Source organism: Sardina pilchardus, chromosome 14 (assembly GCF_963854185.1).
Source record: "Sardina pilchardus chromosome 14, fSarPil1.1, whole genome shotgun sequence".
Lineage (NCBI taxonomy): Eukaryota > Metazoa > Chordata > Actinopteri > Clupeiformes > Clupeidae > Sardina > Sardina pilchardus.
The window spans coordinates 15,014,623-15,036,612 of record NC_085007.1 but is presented as its reverse complement, the minus strand read 5'-3'; the positions used below and the strand labels follow the sequence as shown (position 1 = coordinate 15,036,612).

Below are 21,990 nucleotides of genomic sequence, written 5' to 3'. Positions count from 1 at the left end.
TACGATTTCATTGTCAAGTACAAGATGAAAAGGTCTACTGTGTCCTGGCTGTGGGCTCTCACTATGCATGAGACTTCAGAGAGGAGACACAACTCTTGTTGACCTTCCATTCCCACAACTTCAAAAAGCCCAGAGCCACGCAACGGCGTTATTGCATAAACACCGGCCAATCAAAACCGCAAAACTACAAAAGAGTCCAGGCCTGATGACCCAGTTCATTTTGCGAACCCAAAGATAAATATTTCTGGAACAAAAGGCCGATTCACAGGCCTTCTCCGAAGCAACAAGCTCCAGGCAAGCATCATTAGAGAGTGGAGAGAGGATTCTAGGATTGACAAGAACATCAGTGTCAGACACACTGCCATCCAAAAATTCACCATATAAAACCAAGCCATCACAGACACATACCAATCTTATTAAGCTTGCTGTTCTCGGCGCCCATGATTAATTCCATCTCTCGTCCATCTTTCCGTCTCCATATTTTATGTTTACTAAAATATGCTCAAGTGTAATCACGAGTTGACATGCAAATAATTGAGAAAACAGACCCAAATTTTGCATTTGCGCGCATAAGGGTTTCATTTAGACCATCGTAAATTTCCAGCTCGACCACCAGTTCTGGAAACAATGATGCTTGGCAGTTCTTTTCAGCTCAAGAGTTCAATTGTGAATTCTATAAATCCTACTTTGCACTTAAAAGAGCGGGCAAAAAAAGCAGATCACAGAGAGAGAGAGAAAGAGGGGGGAAGGGGTTTCACTGAGAATATTACATAAGCCGTGACCCTGTTTCACTAAACCCCTACTCAAAAAGCCGCAAAATAAAATGTATAACGAGTCAACAAAATGAAGGTAATACAGTAAGAGAGAGTTATTTTTTAATTTTTTTTCATTTTTTGTCTTGTCAAAACTGTGTTTTATGTGATGAACCTTGCACAAACCTCAAATCAACATGGCTCCATTGCCCATCCATTCAATCCGCCAAAAAAAGGACAAAAAGAAAAAAAGAAAAGAAAACGAAACAAGATGGCCATACTGAAACAGCTCGCTCTTACCTCCAAAAATGAAAGGCGTGCAGCGGGCTGCAAGGACTGCAGGGGCTCGTGGGAGTTGGGCTCAAACTTCTGGGAGTGAGGCTGGAAGAAGTTAAATTGAGTTTCGTAAATGGTCATTTCTTCAGCATGATCGCCTGGATGGCATGGTGGGGTGTAGTGGTGGGGTGTAGTGGTGATGGTGTAGTGGTGGGGTGTAGTGGTGGTGGCTGAGGGTTCAGACAACGGCATGCTCATATGCAGAGACATACTTTACTTGGCATACATTAACCACAATGCAGCATCACACAGCAGCAGAGCACGTTATTGATCAACACACTGACTGACTTGACTGAATATATGATGACTTGATGGTGTTTGGAGAACACGTTACCACAGCAATCCTCAGGTTCTTCTGAGAGGCTGGAGGGGCAGTGAGGGGCTAGTTATGCACATCCACATGGGTGGACCATTAAAAACGAAGCCAGAGGGGGCGAAAGGAAGGGAGGGCTCCTTTAAGGGCAGCCAGAAGCACTACGCAGTTTCTGCAAGAGTGCACCCTCCCACCCATCTTAAACAGAAGAAATCGACCCAAAACCTGAATAGAAATACTCGGATTAAACCTAAACACACACTGATGTGATGTTATGCTACAAAGAGTAAAGAAGTCAAAAAAAAAAAACGAACAAACAAAAAACCCCACTGTCAAGGGGAAGTGGGGAGCGGAGTTAGAAATGTGAGATAAGGCAACAGCCATTGTGGGTAAACAATGACCTAGACGCTCAGTCTCTGCTCAGACGCATCCAGCATGCCTGTTCCAGCTTGTCAACGTCAGCATGTGATGGAGACTGTACTCGGCTGAGCTGCCCAGTAAATGCATATCAGGCGGGGGTTGGGTTGGGGGGGGGGATGGGGGGCAGACGCCTGTGTCGTTATTGACGACCAACATCAATCCAATCAAGCAGACCTGAAAATGCTGAGCTAGCCCCCACTAACCTACCCCCAACCCCCCACTTCTGCATCCGCCGAGCAGAGTTCTCCGTCTCCATAGTGATCCGAGCACTGATGCGAGCGCAAGGTAAACATGTGTCTTTGTGACCTTAGAGATCCTGAAAAGGACACACGCTGCGACTAATCCGCTGCGATTCTCTCACGGCTGCATATGGCTCACATGTGCAGCCCAGCCTGGGTTAAACTGTTTGGCTGTCGTTGCCCCCGACGCTGCGGCGACTGTTGCCGTTGTTGTGCTGTGACGGTGGCGGCTATGGCTGTATCTGTGGTTGCAGCTGTGTCACTGGGCAGTGATCAGGCCCTTTTCCACAAGGGCACTTCACTGCTGCCTAACAGCGCTATTGATCACAGTGCTGGGGGGGGGGAAGGGGGGGGGGCTGACCAGCTGATCAACACACGATCAGGGTGATTAGGCGAGGTGTGGTAAACAGTACGTGTGCATCAATGCTCAAGACTGTGTGTGTGATTGTGACTGTGTGAGTGTGCATATGTGCATGCATGCGCGTGTTTGTGTGTGTGTGTGCGTACGTGTGAGAGTGTGCCCATGTGTGTCACCATAACCAGGCAGCCAAGATAAACAGCTGCAGCAATCCCAGGGCTTTGGGGTTGAGAGACGAGCGAAAGAGACACACAGACACACACAAACACAGACACACACACGAGCGCTGTTGCTAGCTAACTGCAGAGTATATTCTGATCGCACTTGCTGCTGTTGCTGCGGATGCTGCCAGTGTGTCAATGTTGCTGCTACCTTCAACACACACACACACACACACACACACATAGTGACACACGCTCAGAAGGCTAAACCCCAACATGCTGTCGCTAGCTGGCAGAAAGAAAAACACACACACAGACTGCAGACAGATGACCAGACGTCTGCCGCCAAGATAAACGCAACATCAGCGCACGAAGAGATAGCAACACGAGAGACAGAGAGAGAGAGACAGAGAGAGAGACAGAGAGAGAAAGAGAGAGACGGAGGAGGGGGAATACGTGTGTATACTCACTCCAGCGTCAGCCCCGGAATCCTCAACCTCTCCCGCTGGGCTTTCATGGCTCCAAAGCAGCGCTGGCTGTCTCTATTGTGCGCATGATACGGTCAACCCTGCCTGCACCCCCATTTCCACTGACAAAGAGCCAGAGCCAGAGTCAGAGTCAGAGGCAGAGCGTGAGCTACCGCGCAGGAGAGAGGGGAGCTGGTGAGTGCTCTCGAGAAAAAAAAAAGAGGGAAGGGAAAAAAAAGGAGGAGGAGGAGGAGGGGTAAAACCCTCTTGTGGGTGTTTTTTTCCCTTCCTCTGTCTCCCCACCTCTCTCACTGGTTCAACTTCCACCCCGAGCTGTCAGATGAGCGAGCTGGACGCCTGTGGAGAGCTATGGAGGCTGGACAATACACACCCCCCCTCCCTCCCTCTACCCTTGCTGTGTCTCTCGCTCGCTAGCCTGCTCTCTCGCTCTCTTTCTCCACCTCCACCCCCCCCTCTGTCTTTTTTTCCCCTCCCCTAACACACGCCCCCTTCTGCCTCTCTGTCTTTCTCAGAGACTCAAACACACTGAGAAACACACACTCAATCACACACACACACGTTTGGTTGCGCTTCAGCCCCGCCTCCTTCACACACACACACACACACACACACACACACACACACACACAAACAGAGAGAGTCGTGCATCATCATCACGGTAAACACACTCCCTCAAACAGCATGGGCTCCACAGGCAAGGTGAGCGCCACAGGCAGGGAGACTTTCCCTGACGCTTCACAAAAACAGACGGCCTGCTGCCAGCCTGCAGCCAGGCTCATTTTTGCTTGGTCATGTGCATACAGCAGAGTATAGTCAGAGACCCCAGAAAGACGAATGCAACCAAAGAGGAAAATGCCCTACTGTATGTATGTAAGCATCATATGCATCATATGATGATGCCGAGGGACTCTGCAATATGTATTGCATTGTGAAAGGTACGTGCTTATGCAGCCTATATTAATGTACAGTATGTCTATGCAGTGACTGATTCAAGGCAGACCATACTTTGTGTTAAAATGTGTGAGTCCGTGTAGGTATGTGAGTGGAAGTGGGTGTTTTGAGAGCTGTTAAATCATACAAGGTCACCTTACAAAAAGATGTGAAACTGATCTTCCTCAAACACATCCTCCTAAGAAGATCCATCTAACATGTGCAGCCTTCTAGAAGATTCTGCAATGTGTGTGCTGAATTAGACTCATTGAGGACAAAAGGTACTTAGAGATTGCAGCTCTAATGAGCTTGCGAATCGCAAAGCGGAAAAGCCACGAGTTTCTGATAAAGACTTGATAATGGGATTCAGCACAGGCGGAAATCAGAGCTTAACTCTCAAGTAGTTAAAATGTCACATTTGACTGAACAACAAGTTGCAACCTTCAGAACCGCTCCTCACCATCAACACACACACACACACACACACACACACACACACACACACACACACACACACACACACACACACACACACACACACACGTATGGACGCTCGAGCACTCTGCAGCCCATGTCCAGAGGGAGCCTATAGGGCCTCCGCCTCTCTTTGCTCTGACACTTTAGTTCTGCCGCATCTCCGCACCACATGAATTGTTGATGCCGGTGCCCGGCGTGTTCGAGGAAACGCGCGTTTGCGGCTGACAGCTCGCATCGCATCACCGCGGCATGGTGGTGCAGCCCGTTGAAGCAGCAGCTGCAGCAGAAGCACCCAGTAGCCAGCAAACTAACTGGGGCATGAGAGATGGGTACAGAGAGAGAGGGGAACAAAGGAGAGGGAGAGAGAGAGAGAGAGAGAGAGAGAGCGAGAGAGGGAGAGAGAGAGAAAGCAGGGAGCAGGTGTAAGCACCTAGACAAGCCCTGCTCCAACTGCAAACAAGTAGGCCAAGTCTCCAACCAGCCAGCTAATGCACTCACTCATTCATCCATCCATTTGCATTGAGCAGACTCCACCAGGAGAGCCGAGGTCGCCTCTTTCCAAGTTCTCCCTTTTCAGAGAACTCGGCTGGTTAACTATGCATCAGCAGCAACAGGGTGACGCACACACACATTATGTTAAGGGAGGATTACGGCTGGAACATAATAACAGCGTTACGACACTTATTGATTATATAATAAGAGGGAAGAGTTTGAAACAAGTTTTATTGTGTTGAGTGCAAAGGGTTGTTGTTTGGCATTAGTCAAGAGTCCTTTCTAGAAGATCTGCACCTGGAAAGGTTTAGTAGTTTCAGCAAGAGGTCTGCATTTACCATAAATAGATCTAAACTAGCTACCGTGTTTCGTGCGGCCTGGCCCCTGAACTGACCTAGGCTTAGCGCTCCGGTTCATTATTGCCACATAGCCCACTTACTCCTGACCTGGAGTACAGTAGCTTGTGTTTCACTTCAACCACATGTGCCGCCTTGTGCAATGTCTTCAAAGCAGGAACGAGAATTAGCGTGATTTCCCTCAATCACTCCTTACAAAACAAACAAGTGCAGTCAGGCGACTGCCCCCGCCCCCGGCACAAGTTTTGCTAATCAAAGCCAAACCAAATTCCAGCATCTGCATTCTGAGCCAAAGCAGCACGATCATGTAGTAGGAGAATCAACATATGGTGAGCCTCTGCCTAGTGTACAAATTTCAAGTAACTCGGACCAGTGTATTAGTTATGTGAGTGAACACACACATAGACATATCAGACTGAATACCATAATCTCTTTCCTCCAACTGGGAGCGAGGGAAATTAATAAATGAAGTGCTTACAGGATACGTACATAAAATACTCAATTAAAACAGTACACAATACATACACTACAGTATCTTTAGTTTATAGAGCCTGACCACCTGCTCCAGATTTCACATCATTGATACTGAGTACACAGTAGCCAGCCATCAGTCTATCTGTTTGGTTTACGTGTGTGTGTGTGTGTGTGTGTGTGTGTGTGTGTGTGTGTGTCCTCACTGCACCCTCCTGCACTATATGTCAGACAAACAATCAAATTGGCACGGCTCTGTCAACAGTGTGAGGCTGGCACTCCACCACTCTCTACCTCGCTGCACCTCAGCCCCCGGCAACCATCTTCAGGGTCCCTCGGCAACAGTCAACAAACCGCTGGCCGTCTTCACGGGCGCATCCATCATCCGGAGCGGCTGTTTGTCATGTCGGGCCGCTTCATAAATCACCGGCACAAAGGCCAGAGATTCACTGACACACCGTCTCTCCACCCCGTTTCTCTGGGCTGGGTCTGCATTAGACTGGAGGACCTAGGAGAGGACTACTATTGACTACACCTGAGCACAAAAATGAGCACCTCGGAACATCCCCGGAGCATGGCGGAACATTTCACTGTCAGGAGAGGTTCTCTCATATGTGCTCCACTTTCCCTCCATTGTTCACAGTGTAAATAGGTGCTATTCTCCTGTCTCTACAGCAGAAGCAGGGAGAGCAGGATGTGCTATTCTTTGGCTAAAAGGGAACGGCAGACAGCGACAAAGCGCGTGGAGACAGAACTTCAATGCAACACTGGGAGGGGAGAGAAACTGTTAAACAAAGAGGAAAAGTCACTGACGAAACAAGAGGGAGTTGTTCTAAAGTCGTTTTAGGAGTCTCCTCTCCCCAAGGTATAGACAACATAATACAATACAGTACAATACAATACCACACTCCTGAACCAAGAGTCCAATATGTCCAAAAGAACAATGAACATGCTACTGTATGAACTGTGCAGATAGTACAGTACGTGCAGGGACTGAATGCCAACCAGTTTGTATAAGTGAAATAGTACAACCAGTAGGGGGAGCTCTTTATCCCAGTCCAGTTCCAAATGAGTTACTGGGGCTTGGTGGTGGCCAGGGTACATGGCAGAGATTCAGGGAACAGATGTCTTCATTCCCATGGCCAGGCCAAATGCCAAGCTCTGATGGGGAAAATATTTCACCTGTGTGGACAAGAACGGACTCATCGCTCTCTCTCTCTCTCTCTGTCTCTTTCCATCTCTCTCTCTGTCTCTCACCCTCTCTATCTGCCTGCCAGTCTGTCTCCTCGGTGAAGGGCCCTCATACCGCTAATGTGGACCTCATAAACATTCTACTTTATTTAACAGTAGTACATGCGAGATGAGATGGAAAACTACATGTTTAATATAAGAGCTGATAAATCAAGGTGCTCCATATATCTTTCAGGTGATTAGCTCAGGAGCTGAGGCGCGAGAATGGGATGTTGAACTTCTGATGCCCTCCCAGCTCGCCTAGATAGATTGCATGTAATACATCTGACTTATGCGACCATGGCAGGCGCAAGACTCAAAGTCGTTAAGGTCGCTACAAAAACAGCAACAACAGGTTATTTTTAGACCCTATGAAAATCAAACCTGTGACCTATTTCCGACCAACTCTTTCAGGCAGGGCAGCTGTTAAGAGTGTTTACCAACCAACAAAAAACGATACCAATAAAATGTCTGAGGTGATTATCTTCGCGATGACTAGCGTGACCCTTACAACAATAACAGTAATCAATAACACAGACTCTGTGTGGATATAACAGTCAGGTGGTGACAGAATAATATCTTACACAATGCTCGCTGTACACAAAGGCGGCATGTACAAAAATCCTCCCTCTCTCACACACACGCAGTGGTGTAGCTTGTCTGAGTATGATTGGTGCTCAAAAGCACAGAGAGCTAAAAAATTGACAGAGAAACATGAAGCAACAGCGCGATTTCCATGGCAACTTCATTGGCTCTTCATCCGAAAGAGAGAGACGGGGTGTAGCGGTCTCTCTCCTCCAGCAGCTGGTCTCCTGGCTGTCATTAGTGGGTTGCCTGCGACTGTGTGTGCTGTGGGAGCAGGTGTGGAACGAAACACGCCGTGCTGAATTCTTACCCCCCCCCCCCCCACACACACACCCACACACACACACACACTTTGAACAACGCATACAATCTGGGGAAGGTTTCACGTGGCGTGCCACATCTTTAAAAGGCCTGGAAAACCCTCGACACCGATACCACCTGCCCACGTGGCCACAGGGAGAGATGGATCTAAAAGCTGTTGAGTTACAGTACATGTCAAGACACCCAAGTCCCCGTCTCCAATATGGAACACATCAAGCTCCATTCTGTCTGTTTCCCAGCAGGGCATGTTTCACTTCCGACTCTTCTCAGGCCTTCTACATGCGAGTGGGTTGGCACATGGGTATTTGTGAAGGCACACCTACTGTAATGCAGACGGGTATGAGGATTAACTACTGGTCTCAACTGCCCACGGCTGGAATCTCCCACAACACTCATTTGTCAACAAGCCTCAAGTTCATTCATCCCGTATTCAAACTACGTCCTTATTCCGCTCAGCGACTCTCTTGATTCACACTACATTCCTTTCCTAAGGCCAGTCAGTATCCGCACGTACAGAGAATCAATCCATCCGGGGGCCTGGGGCATATAAATGCCTTGTGTAAATAGGCTCTTAGATCCCAGGCCATAATATGTGGACCATAAATATGATTCAGAGGTACAGCTCCCCCGGGGATGCTGGAGTATTATATTATCCTTCAGGTCACCAGTAATAAGGCCGGGCAGTGAGTCCTCGGGTCCCGGGCTGGAATCTAATTTGTGCCTGAGAATTAAATAGCCAGACGCTGCCAAACTTCAAGGATAGGTGTCACCGACGAGAACTGACACTCAGGATGGATAGTCTGTCTTTAGCTTCATGGGCTGTTGTTAAAGGTATGCACAGAATAGGAAACCATGTAATCAACTGGTTTTGCCAGGGTTATATAAGACAAGATTTAAATAATATGATACACACCGTGTATCATTAAACTGTGAATGTACCCTACCCACCAACAGTACAGTAGTCATTAAGCGTACTTTCCATTGGGGACAGACAAAATGAAACAACCTCTCCATTATGACCACTTCGACTAAAGCTTGTATTTCTGTAGCACTGATAAGAAAACAGGAACCAAAGTCGCTGTATGCCGTGATCCAGGCATGTCATTATAGAGACTTTCTCTGGGTTTATTAAGCAGTCATGTCTTTCCTCTAGCAGTGTGGCTCATTCAAATAAAAATCAAAGCTCAGCAATGACGGATCTCATTCCAATGTTGCTGTTTTCCAAGCAACTGTTACATTTTTGGACCAGAAATGCTCCATGCAACACAAAAAACAGACACACAACACGATCCCAAATTAATTGTGTTTTACTTACAAACTCCCTCTTCTGGGTAGACTGAGCTCCTTCTGTGGACAAAAGAACAAAAAAAAAAAAAAAAGTGTGTTAGATTTTGTAAACGCGTGATCTCTCAAATTAGCACCTCACAGAAATAACACAATATGTGGAAGCAGACTAAGCATGGGGGTGTCAAGTGATAACAGACAAAAAGCACGTAGCTGAACTGACCAAGTTCAGGCTGAGGCTTATCTGCTGGTTATCTGTACAGAACACTGTTACCCTATTTAGACACAAATACAGACAGGAAAATAACTGCTACAATTCTGGGCAATGCAAAACCGCACTTCCAAAAGTATGAATACTCCCACAAAATTAACAGAGCAACAGCACCAGTTCATGAATAAAGGGAGACGAGGGAGGAAGCAATCGGGGGATTTCCTCAACAAAACACGTGACCTCAGAAAACCCAGATTCTGGCCTGGAAACGGTCGTCAAGGCACCTCACTGTCCCGGGCACTTAGTCAGAGGCGCGGACCCATATGCTGCGTCTCCCAAGTGCCCGCGTGCCCGCCTGGCTGAGGTGCCAGCTCCGCAGTCCTGCTGTGACCTCCCTCTCTCCCGGGCCGGCGCTGAAGGAACGACCCAGTTTCTCTCGCGAAAACAGCATCCAAACACTGAGTCACACTCGTGATGAATAATTAAGCGATACGCCATCGCCTCCTCCTCGAGCCTGATATGCAATGCAATGTCTACGCTAATTACGGCAGCCAACATATCCGATGGAGATGGAGTAGGGGAATTACCTCAGGTGAGGAGCACGTATGGACGTGTGCCATGGGAGGCAGACTTGTTTGTTTAGGTCTGGTAAAGGTAATTACAGTGTGACCTATATATTCATGTGTCAAACAAAAGGAAAAACCAACACAATTTCGGCAGTAACCAAGGGAGTGAATCATCGCTATTTACAAAGAGAAGCCCTCCTTAATGATCTTAATGCTGCTGTTTGAACAGCTATTCTTCAAGCAAGTGGCCCACCTTACTTTATCAGTAAATACCAGATGGCCAGCCAGAAGGTAACAGTTGTCTAAAGAGTTCAATGGCCAAAATAAGTAAAATTATCTTTACTTCATTTAATTAAAAATGGCAAAAATGTTTGGTATTTTCCACTTGTACATCACCTAATTATGAAATGGCCAGGACAATGAATGTTTTGCTTTTCACAGAACAAATGAGCACATGATTAGAAGGATGCAGTGCATACAGCTGGCCTTCACCACCACATGATAAGAATAGCAATGACACAGACATGCCACCAGAGGGGAGTATCTGCAATAGATAAATGACTGCCTGGCCACTTGGGACTCTGAGCTTGAGCTCAGGTGACTTGAACTGGTAATGCTAATCTGGTGTAAAGTGTGAAAGTGATTTCATATGTTGAAAAGAACACACTGGAAAAATGAAACGGAAAAATCACAAAGGCAAGTCTGTATGGCCAGAGGCTTTCAGTGAAGCACTGAACTGAATTAAAATGAAATGTAAAAAAAAAAAAAAACTGTTTTGAAAGATTAAAAAATTCCTCAATGGTCTCTGGGGAGGAATTGTGTTTATCCAGCCCCAGTGTTCAATTTTCACCTCCGGAGAAATGTGAACGAAAAGCGGAAAATTACATAAATTTGAAGCCACCAACAACACCCATAACTACAGTCATAGCGAATACATACTCAAGCAGGCACAAAATCACACACACAAAAAAAGAGCCCTTTTGCTAAACTCTGGCTAATAACACCCAACGTGTGAAAACTGCACAATCCACTAAAAACATAATAAATGCCCTTTTTTGTCTCAAATAAACCATTAATTCAAATTCCACTTTGAAATACATTTTAAAAGGGAGGGGGTGGAGGGGGGGGGTTGACTAATAAGGCAGGCGCTGTGAGGCGATTGTAGTCCCTCTGGTCATCCATCAGGACTAAGTGTGCGGCAGCGGTGGCCCCCACCTGCTGCTCCCGGTGGGTGGACAGGTCAGCGTGACATTGGGAAGCTGGAGCTCCAACTCCCGTTAGCATGGCTAATAGCCTAGCCCCGGTGATTACAGGGGGGCAGGCCAGCATGTTGGAGAGAGAGAGGGAAAGAGGGAGACAGGGAAAGAGGGAGAGAGAGAGAGAGAGAGAGAGAGAGAGCACAACTACCCAGGCAAAAGACAAAAACTGGGCAAAGACCAGTGCAATTAAACAGTATGAATAAACCATAGGTTATCCACAAGATAGCACTTGGCTGCACATTGGCTGCACATTAGCTACAGCAATATGAAAGGGCTGTACTCAATCCTTCCGAAGTAAAGAAAGGAAAAACGTGCATCCCAACTGTGTGTGGTCATAAAAAAAAGATCCCTCAACGCCTACTGTAAAAACTGGGGGAGGCAACCCCAGACTTGCGCCCAATTATTCCCTTAAATGAGCTTCTTCTCGATCAAGGCCCACTAAATCGTCTCCAGTGCAATCAACTGGCTCGCTCCCCATCTGTTCCCGTGCCTTTAACACAGCCAGTGAAAGGTGATTGTACTGGCACACAATGAGTGTGAATGAGAGCCATAATGACTCGCCTCATCCAGGTGGATGCCACTTAGTAGCAGTGAGGACAAATTTCAACCCAACAACGAGCACGATGTGCTTTGGTAGGCAAGAAAAGAGCCATGAAGTGTGCGAGTGTGAGTGTGAGCGTAACCACTGCTTCATTCATCCATTCCCTCATCGATAACCGTTTGAAATGCTCATGAATATGAATCTTTGGTGGAGAGAGGTGGTATATTTAGGAAGTCTTCTGTTCAGTCGTTCTCATGTGGCTTTGGCACCGATGCCTTTGAAAATGAAAGTTTCCGCGATGCTACAGAGTGATAATGAGTGGGAGCAGACAAAGGGGGGAGCGCAGCAGGTTCTTGCCGGAGCGATCACGTGTCTGGGGCCTTATCTTCCATCTGGGTTTGACATGCATCTTAACTACGCTAACTTCCCTCCGCCACATACTGGGTAAATGACATTAAAAAAAGAGAGAGGGAGAGAGGGAGAGAGAGAGAGAGTGAGAGAAAGGGGGGAAAGGGAGGGAGAGAAATGAAGTCTTTTTCTCAACTCTCCTCACTACATCAAACAGGAGGCGCTGTGCTCTCTGCGTGGTCCTCCCTAATGACAGTTCTCCAGGTGTGTATGACAGTGTGCCAGAGTGTCAAAGCATGTGTGCGTAAGTGTGTGTGGGTGTGTGCCTGTGAGTGCGCGTGTGTGTGTGTGTGTGTGCGCGTGCGTGTGTGTGTGTGTATGTGCTCCTGTGTGTGTGCGCGTGTGCGCATATGTGTGACTGTGTTAGTGTGAAAAAACATTGCGGTACGTGACTCTGCCGCGGCTGTCATCTGATGTGCCCTCCTCGCTATACGAGCCATCAGAGGATGACTCCTCGAGATGAGAGAGACCGATGCGCTCGCGCTCTGATTGGTTCCCCTCCTGTGGAGCTGGACGGCTCTGTGGCGATGACCTCGGTGATGTACGCTGGGTCGGCCGCGCTCAGAGGGGGGGTCGGCCATGGAGATCAGAGGCACGCGGCGTTCAATCTATCCGCCACCCACGGAGGAGCGAGAGGTCGCTCGAGAGAGCAGCGGAGATCAGACCTGACAACCACTGACAGAACGCTGACAACAAAGAACTCTCTAATGGGGTATTAAGCCCTACAAGAAGAGCAAGTTTTGAACCCTTAATAAGAATCCCTTCCTTAACAATGTACAGTTAAAAAAAAATGACATGTTCTTTTGATAGAACCAGATGTTCTTCAGAATGTTCCTTCTGCAACAGGCTGAATGGTTCTTCAGTCACTGAAAGAACCAGAGGAACATTCAGGAGTCCTGATTAGTTCCCAGTCCGCCCTACTACAAGAAGTTGTTCCAAGATGGGATGGGGTGAAATGAGTGTCAGTAGTGAAAGAGAGAAAGGACTGGAGAGAGAGACAGGGAGAGAGAGACAGGAAGAGAGAGAACGAGAAAGAGAGAGAACATATACTCCTACACTCATTGAACCAGACATGACTGATGCAATTTGACTGCCGTCTGCTTCTGAGATCGAGGAGAGCTCTTGGGTTCACAAGGGTTTCCAGATAAAAACCAGATTACTCCCACCCGTTAGTGAAGGACTGTTGACAGCTTCCAGACAGGGCTTGGTGAAAAACAGCAGAACATGTCAATCCACTACAAAATCATGAAAATTATTTAATCGGAGAGCAGAATTTTGTTTGTGTCACTTTCAATTCTCTTCAGTCCAACATCCAAAACGCCAAAAATGTCACTGGTCTGCCAATACAATTGATTTAATTGTAACTAACATGAATCATCTGTTTTCAATATCACCGGTCTGAGTGAACCGTACATTTCCTCATACTGTGTAGACTGTAAATTCCTTCATACTGTAGACTACGGTACAGTACAAAAGGGAACCATACAATCCAGAGAAAATGGATGCAAAGTACATTTTCACACACGTAGCTAATGTGTTTTGGGGTGAGAAGAGCCTGATCATTTAGTCACAGCAGATAGAACACTCGACTGCAGAAGCTGGATGGCTGAAGGTAACCCGTTACATTTCTGAAGTAAAAATACTTTTAATGAACTCTCCAGGGATTTCTCCAGATTAGGAGATTGATTTCACACCTTAATTATCTTTTCATTTAATACTCTTTCTGTACAGAAGAGGTCATCTCATAAAATAACCTTCAGAGCAAAGAAGAATCTCACAGAATGAGCTGCAAAATCTTCAGGAAACATGTTTCTGATGTACAATTTCCTTACATCTGTACCGCAAAAGTATCAAGGGGGGAAGTGAGAACAGCGTGTTTACCGCTTCAGCTGATGCTAGATCAGATTCTGCAGCTGACACAAATTGCTGGCAGAGACACGTGAGAGTGGTTTCAGTTTGTCTGTTTGTCTGTTTTTCACTCCACCGCCCTGCTTTCTGCCTCAGTGGTGCAGTGAGATCTTAAAGCTGGTTGTGGAGACTCGAGAGCTATATACTGTGTGGAGGCACAGGCCGGGGTTGTTTTTCTGTTTATAGAAAGATCACCGCCGACAACGCTGATTAGCGCCGTTCCAAATTAACAGCCATCTGCGCACCTGTCAAAACTCATCAACAAGCGGATATCCAAATGTTCCAGCATGGCACGGTTCCTAAAAGTAGCATCAGAGATGGTGAGCGTCAGGCCGGGCCATCATGTTTCTCATGCATAGGGAAGCATATATTAAATGGATGTGAGAGGAGAAGAGCCAATGTTATTAGATCAGTTGCCAGGAATTCCTCAATGAGAATTCTCTACAATCAAATTGGAAATTTAGACTTCGGTCTTACTGTACATTTGAAATCTAGATTTTGTATTTGAGTGACTCACCCAGGGCAAATTGGGAACAGTACACTGAAGGAAGTTTTGTTCTGATTTCTGATTCACACAATCAGTTTTATATGATAAAAGAAATACACATCTGAATTCCGGTAAATTTTTGATCTGGACTTTTGACAATTGGATATCGTTCTCTAGAACCAATGTCTTACAGTACTGGCAAAAGCCATCAAACGGTGCTTCTACTTTTGTCCACATCTATTTGCAATGGGTCGATTCCCACCAACTGCTGGCACTTTTGGGAGCAGGCGGATTGGAAGGACTTAAAAATCTTCAAACCTGCGCTGAAGTGAAAGCTGGTTTGATCGAAGAGACTGGAAGGTTTTCTTGGGCGAGGAATTATAAGATATTGATAGAGGACTTCAAAAAGACCTGGAGGCTTTTGAAGGAGCAATTTCGAACCTTCACTAAATTGATCAGATGTTCAAAGAGCTCTCGCCTATCCTTCCCAAAACTTCCAAAAGCCAAAGAAAGATCTCTGCAAACAAACGAACACAAAGGAAGAAACTGTAGCAACTCGGATATCGAGCTGAGGGATACAAAACGTACAGTAGGAGTTACAAAGTCATGGGGGTGGGTTTCTCCCATTTGGTACGGTAGCTCTGATAGGCAAGCAACACCTATACGCACCAGCCGATTCCAGAGGGCCAGTGTCTTTGGATGACCGCTACACTGAAACCTCCTCAAGGCCTCCATAGTGGCATCAAAGCAGAGGCAACGCCTCTTTAAAGAGCCTCTCGTGCCGCTGTATTAATAATTCTCTTTGAGTTGGCTTGAGTTGGTTTCTTACCCATCAAGATCAAAAGTGCACGTACTTGCACTAGGGATAAAACGCTGACTTGCATGAAATTGGAGGGGTTGCATGCGTGTGTGTGTGTGTGTGTATGTTTATGCATGTATGCATGTATGTGTGTGTGTGTGTGTGTGTGTGTGTGTGTGTTTTCCTCTTCAAACCCGTAGCAGCCCCACAGCATGTGTTTCAGGTGGATGACATGTTGAGCTGACAAAAACAAACCCAGTGACATGATTTGTAGTCTGCTACCATAGTCCCATACCCCCTCGAAAAAAAAATCCATCCAGATAGAGCTGACATGAACTCCTTTTGAAAAACCACACTGCCTGATGAAGAGAAGTAAAAAAAAAAAGCTGTAGCTCAGTATAGGGGAGTGGAAAGACAACAAAAATGGAAGATTGGAGCATTACGGATGCCTACACAAGACACAGGAAATGTGCATGGAGATCCCTGTGTTGTTCATCCACAAGCCTATATCAATAGGAGACTGTCTTCAGTCGATACTCAGGGTTCAAAACAACAGCGCACAATGCATAACTCGCAGCATTTCATGGGAGAGTGAGAGAAAATAGAATGCATTTCTGGGGTACAGGCTGACAGCAGACATGAAACAGGAGCACTCAACCAGCACTGAGGACAAAGCTCTTTGTTTGTGCACAAGTGTGTGTCTTTGACTGTGTGTCTGTTTATGTGTGTGTGTGTGTGTGTGTGTGTGTGTGTGTGTGTGTGTGTGTGTGTGTGTGTGTGTGTGTGTGTGTGTGTGTGTGTGTGTGTGTGTGTGTGTGTGTCTGTCTGTCTGTCTGTCTTATGCATGGCTGCAAGCTTTTCATTTTTACTTTTTTAAACCATTTTCAAACTGTGTGTTTGTGTTCTTATATATGTGTTTGTGTTTGTGTGTGTGTGTGTGTGTGTGTGTGTGTGTGTGTGTGTGTGTGTGTCACATCAGGGCTTTGGATGACAGATACGGTACAAGTTTACATCCACTCCCACGCAATTAAAAACCAACACAGACATTTAATTTCAAGACTTTTTAGTCTGACAGCCCATAGAGCCTGAAGTTTGATTGATGAGTGTTCCCGTCCGACAGAGTCAGAGGTTGCCTCTGTTTAGCACAACAGAAAGCTGAAGCACAACACCTAATGAGACATCATCAAGAGGCAAAGGGAGGCTATATCGCACGCACCACACTTCAGTTCTGAGTAGGACTACAAACCAGATTCCATAATGGATAAGCATCTTTTGATCAGAACAGAAAAGCTGTGCGTTAGAATCACATTTAGGCAATTAGGTGGAGATAAGTAGAGGCTGAATGTGAGGAATGAGACAAGATAGCCTTTTAGGTGACTGGTGTTTTAAAAAGAGACTTCATTAAAAGAGTTCTTTCACGTGTGAAATCATTTCGAATCAGGAATTCTTCTTTAGTCTTAACATGTCCTCGCTGTGGTTTTTCCACTCACGTTGTGTATACACATGGGATTTTCAAAAGTGAGCAAGGACGGTTAAGTCGCCCACTGTCGACAGATGGGGAGCAGTGGAGAAGGAGGAAAAACAAAGGTAACTCAAGGTTCTTCTGTGAGCGTAGAGCAATTTGTCCCTGAGTGGCTGAAATTACCAGCCTCTTTATTCACTAAACACACACACACACACACACACAAACACACACACACACACACACACACACACACACACACACACACACACACACACCGCAGTAGCAAGTCTGGGGTCCGATTCAATCTTCAAGGGTGGAGTGCTGAGCATAGGCGCCCAGGTATCTTGGGTTTATCTTCGTATTGGCGAGGGTCGTGTAGATCAATAAACCACATAATGTGATCATGACATCTGGGGGGGGGGGGGGGCGCGATCACACCTGGGCCTCGGGAGCTGTGCTGTTGTTGAGCTTTCCAGTGTGACTGACAGCCTACAGTAACGCAATCAGTAGCAGAGCCGAAGCTAAGCTCTGAAAGCTTGTACTGTAAGCAGTATATCAAAGATAAATGGTGTGTGTGGGGGGGGGGGGAGTAGCATCTGTGGAGACAGAGTTTCTTATTGGCTTTCTGTAAGGTTAGCCCAGACACTTGTAGAATACAATATAGAATACAGCTCACCTTCATGCCCTTAGCAAACCACTCACGAGAGGCTGGAGGTGAATTCAGCCTCGGTAGGATCCGATATGCTATCGACTGTGATTACTCAAAAAGACTCCACTCTTGGACTCTCCACTCTCTAGGAGTCTCACAAAGTAAAATATTTTACACTCTTATTCCAACACATGATGACCATTTTTCTGGCATTGATTGAAATTGTGTTGTTGTTCCCTTTGGAAGGAGGTTATGGGGACAGGGGGGATGGGGGGGACGGGGGGGATGGGGGATGGGGGGGACGGGGGGGATGGGGGACGGGGGACGGGGGGACGGGGGGGGGGTTGTGGTTGTTTGTTGGTGTTTCTGTCTGTCCAAGTTTGCTCTTCCTGCAGCGCATGTCCACTGATCGATGCCCTGACATCTAAAAGGGCTCTTCGCATCAAGAGATGGAAAGCTACAAATGTGCCAATTCTCCTTCCCGATGAGTCACACACACAGACATTTGTCATTGCCGGGCATATGGTGGCTCTCAAGCCAAAGCAATAGCACACAGCTCTGTGCATACGCACCTCTTCGGTGCCTCGACGGAATACAACACACACAATGCATTGCAGACCTTGAGTGCCAAATCTAAAAAGAGTGCAGTGCGAATGAAAGAAAAGCCTTCGATTTATGTGGAGAAACATTCTCTGCAATTAGTGTCTCACTAGAAAATTTGGCTGATTAATATGTCATTCTTGATGGCATCTCTGGCTGCCCATCGGGGTTAATAGAGCCAACAGCAAAGGTATTAAAAAAACACAACAAAGAGGAAGAAAGATACACAAACAAAGAAAAATCGTGCTTGCTAAGCTTATGACTCATCAGCAATAACACATACAAAGAGAAATGGCAGACTGTCCTAACATCACCGTTATGAAAAGTTGCCCTTGGGAGAAAAAAAAAAAAAAAAAATCTCAAAGGGCACAGTTCTACCTCAACAACTTCTTCTCTACCTCCAGGTCCTCGAACACCTTATAGGAGAGACGTGACTGTGCCTGTGACTTTGGCAAATGACAGTTCACAGGAACACTCGATGGAAGCCAGCGCACAGGTGCTGAAGGCAGCAGGCAGGTGGGCATTAAAGGTTTTAAAAAAAAGAAAAAAAAAACTGTGGAGTACCAATTTAAAAAATGTCCATTCATATTTTCTGCTTTGGCTCTTTGACAGGCTCCGTAGCTTGCAGTCAAACTTTGCTTTAAAACAGCTCTGACAACTCTGACATGAAGGCATTCATCTTGGACTTTGTTTCCTGGGCTATTTCAAATGCTGGTGTGAACTGACGAAGTGATATGCAACACCCCCGCCATCCCACCTTCCTCTCTTTCAGTGTGCCTTTCAGCTGGGAGCCTCAGAGATCTAGATTCTGGAAGGCGGCTGCCACTGACCACGTATGGAGCTCCCAAACGGCTGCATTATCACTGCCCGTGTGTGTGTGTGTGTGTGTGTGTGTGTGTGTGTGTGTGTGTGTGTGTGTGTGTGTGTGTGTGTGTGTTGCCTGTGAGCAAATGCCATGCGGTGAATATAAATAGCCGGACACGATCAGATAACTATCAGAGACGATCCGCACATCGGGATGGACGGTGGCCTGTCATAACGCGGGAACAAACAGAGATGTGATTCCTCCCCCCCCCCCCCCCCCCCCACCAAACCCCTCTTTTCTTCACCTTCAAAGCTGGCGGGGATGCAGAACCTGTGCAGGTGTGTAGATAAACAGTGGCCGGGAAAAAAAAAGAGCAAACACGAGCTAATCGGAGACCCTAAGCAACATGCAAACCAGGCCCCCACGCAGGAGAGCAGTGCTGACAGCGAATATCAATATGAAAATGTCACATCCCAGAGCTGCACCACGGGAGAGGGTGTACTTTAAATTTTGATGAGTGTTTGGTGATTGTATCGCTGCGGCTTCAGGTGTTTTTTAGGCCCGTGCCATCAGAGCAATGCCATCAGAGAGAGAAAGACGAAAGAGGCAAAATACAAAATTAACCACTAAAGTCATTCATTTTCATATTTGGTATTAATATTGATACAACGATATGTAGTTGTCAAAATAGACTTATTTATGAATTTAAGATTTAAAAAAAAAAAATCTGGTGAGTGTATGTGTGAATAGATTTGGCATATCTTTTTAACTATTCATGTAGTGTGACGGTCACTGTACCTTTTCATTGTTTTAAATATGAGCATCACAGATAAAGAAAACAAGTCTTTTTCATTAGCATGACTACCTCTGCAAGTTTGAAGACCGGGGTCTTCTGGGCTTTAGACATACAAGCTGTGGCTGGATAAGACCATAGCACCTGTTCTTAACTAAGTGCCAGCCCCGTTGTAAAGGCATTCTTAATCTTTTTTCTCCTCAACCAGCCCTCCTAATGTTCTGAATGTGAAAAACTTTCTATAGTGTTCCCAGCTGTGATACGAATTACACAAGCATCTCTCTGCCCAACTACACACAAATAACATATTCACCAGGTTTACTGCAGAGTAATTATCTCCATGGAGAAAGGCAATTACAAGGGCACATCTCATTAAACAGTAGAACCATGCTTAGGTCTTGGCGTATGTGAAATTGAGGTAAATTCAACAAACAAACGCAACAATCCCCCTTGGGATTGGTGGCACGTTGCTCACCGAAACTGTAATTACAAAGCTAATACAGCCTCGGAATTGTCTATTCATTCTAATTACACCGCCTGTATGCACTTCGTCCATTCCAATATGCTGAACTAATCCTATATGGCCGAACCCCACCCCGGCTCGTGACGACAGGAACGGCTTTAAAAAGCAACAATTAATCATCTGGTTACATACTGCACTGCATAACAATCTATTTTAATCAGCCCAAAATCTTGATCAACCACAAACAACTCAACAAGCAATTCTGGGGAGGGATTTTTTTTTCTTTCTTCCTGCTAAATATAGAATCAAAATTCTCAGCCATGTGTCGTAAAATCTGTCAATGCAAACACCCGCACGTAAAGGCCACCAGTTCAGACTGGTACAATGTATTCCCTTGTTTCCTAGCCGTTGTCTTTGCTGCGGACCCTTGGTGGGGGCATTCCCGCAGTGACCCGAGCGTAGGACTTTCCCTGAGGACTTGGGTGAACGGGAGTCTATGGGAAAATGACCTTGGCCAGGAGTCAAATCCTGGGCGGCACAGTATGTCTACGTCTCACTTCCTGGACTATTCCCACAAGCGTTAGTCAGAACCTAACCAAATACACATTTCTGAAAAGACCCTCCTCGTCAAGTCCCTCTATGGCATCAAACAATCAACACACAGTGTTGTTACTCAGAATATACTGGCATAGCATGCCCCCCCCTGTTTTCTGGAAAGGAAGCAAATAAGACAAATATCCTCTAACATTTGATAGGCCTAGATAAGGCTCTGAAATGTAAGAGCCTAGATAAGGCATCCGTTTCCCCATAGAGCATGCTTGTGTATGAAATCTAACCAGATGAAACAGAGGCTAGTCTCAGCTTTGAGGAAGTCACAAACTCAGCCCTACTTTGAATATTTTCCACCGTGTGTGGTTGGCAGAGTTCTGACTTAAAGCTCAAGTAAAATTCGACTCAACACCTTTTAGAATCTCTGCCAAAAAACTAGGGTGTTAGGCCGTGAAGACTTGCCAAGTTGTGACATCTAATTTCATCTGGAGTGGTGATAACGCCACCTGAGGTCTGCTTCTGAGAGGCCATCAGACTCGAGAGAAGACTCAGTTCTGAGAACTGTCAGTCATTTGCCTGACAAATTAAGTTCTTCATTCGGCGGAGCCAGACAACTGTCTACCAGCCACCTCCGCTGTCTCCATTCTACACAAAGATGTTCTGACGACTGTTTCTGGTCATGATCATCCATCGGAAACATAAAAATATCTTTTTTTTTGGGGGGGGGGGGGGGGAGGACTTTTTAAGGTACCACTTCTGAATCACCCAGAGGAGAGGTTATAGAACCCCAAGCGTGGGGTTATATAAGAATAAGAACAAAGAGGAGAGGTAGCCTCCGCCTGGCTAAAGTTAACTTCACCAACAAAGAGCACAGAGATGAATGGTCATGGCGGAGAAAATTACTCCCTTTTGCAAGCCCCTGATAAACACACTTTGCAATTACGCTAAATGTTAACGGCCAGCTGAGTGAAATGTAACGCAGATGCAACGTCTCCTAAATTAATTACAGGCGCACAGAGAACACCTCGGCACAGGAATGGGAGGGGATCTGGCTGTAATTCGTAAGCTACAGGAGGTCGAGTCGAAGCTTTGTTGATGAAAACTGTTCAATCCAGGGGAAAAAAAATTGTGATACAACAGCAAATTGCCTCACTCTTGTTGACGTGGGTGATTGCCATTTGCACATGAAAGCTTTCCTCTTTACCGCTAATTAATGCACTCCACTGAAATCGTTCATCAAGTCTTAACCAAAACCGGCAGAAACACACATTTCT

General features: G+C 46.2%; 2 protein-coding genes across 7 annotated transcripts in view; one reads left to right on the top strand and one right to left on the bottom strand.

Annotated features, from left to right (window-relative positions):
• LOC134101378 (G2/mitotic-specific cyclin-B1-like) overlaps positions 1-21,990 on the top strand; it is a 202,480-nt gene that overhangs the window by 88,312 nt on the left and 92,178 nt on the right. The window lies entirely within an intron of this gene.
• mast4 (microtubule associated serine/threonine kinase family member 4) overlaps positions 1-21,990 on the bottom strand; it is a 111,404-nt gene that overhangs the window by 48,692 nt on the left and 40,722 nt on the right. For 4 of the 5 annotated variants that reach the window (XM_062555004.1, XM_062555002.1, XM_062555003.1 and 1 more), the window contains one exon: positions 9,245-9,276. In XM_062555004.1, coding sequence (XP_062410988.1) covers positions 9,245-9,276 — 32 coding nt within the window. Of the gene's footprint in view, positions 1-1,052; positions 1,134-3,049; positions 3,421-9,244; positions 9,277-21,990 lie in introns of those variants that run through there. The other variant, XM_062555005.1, reaches the window with a different exon arrangement.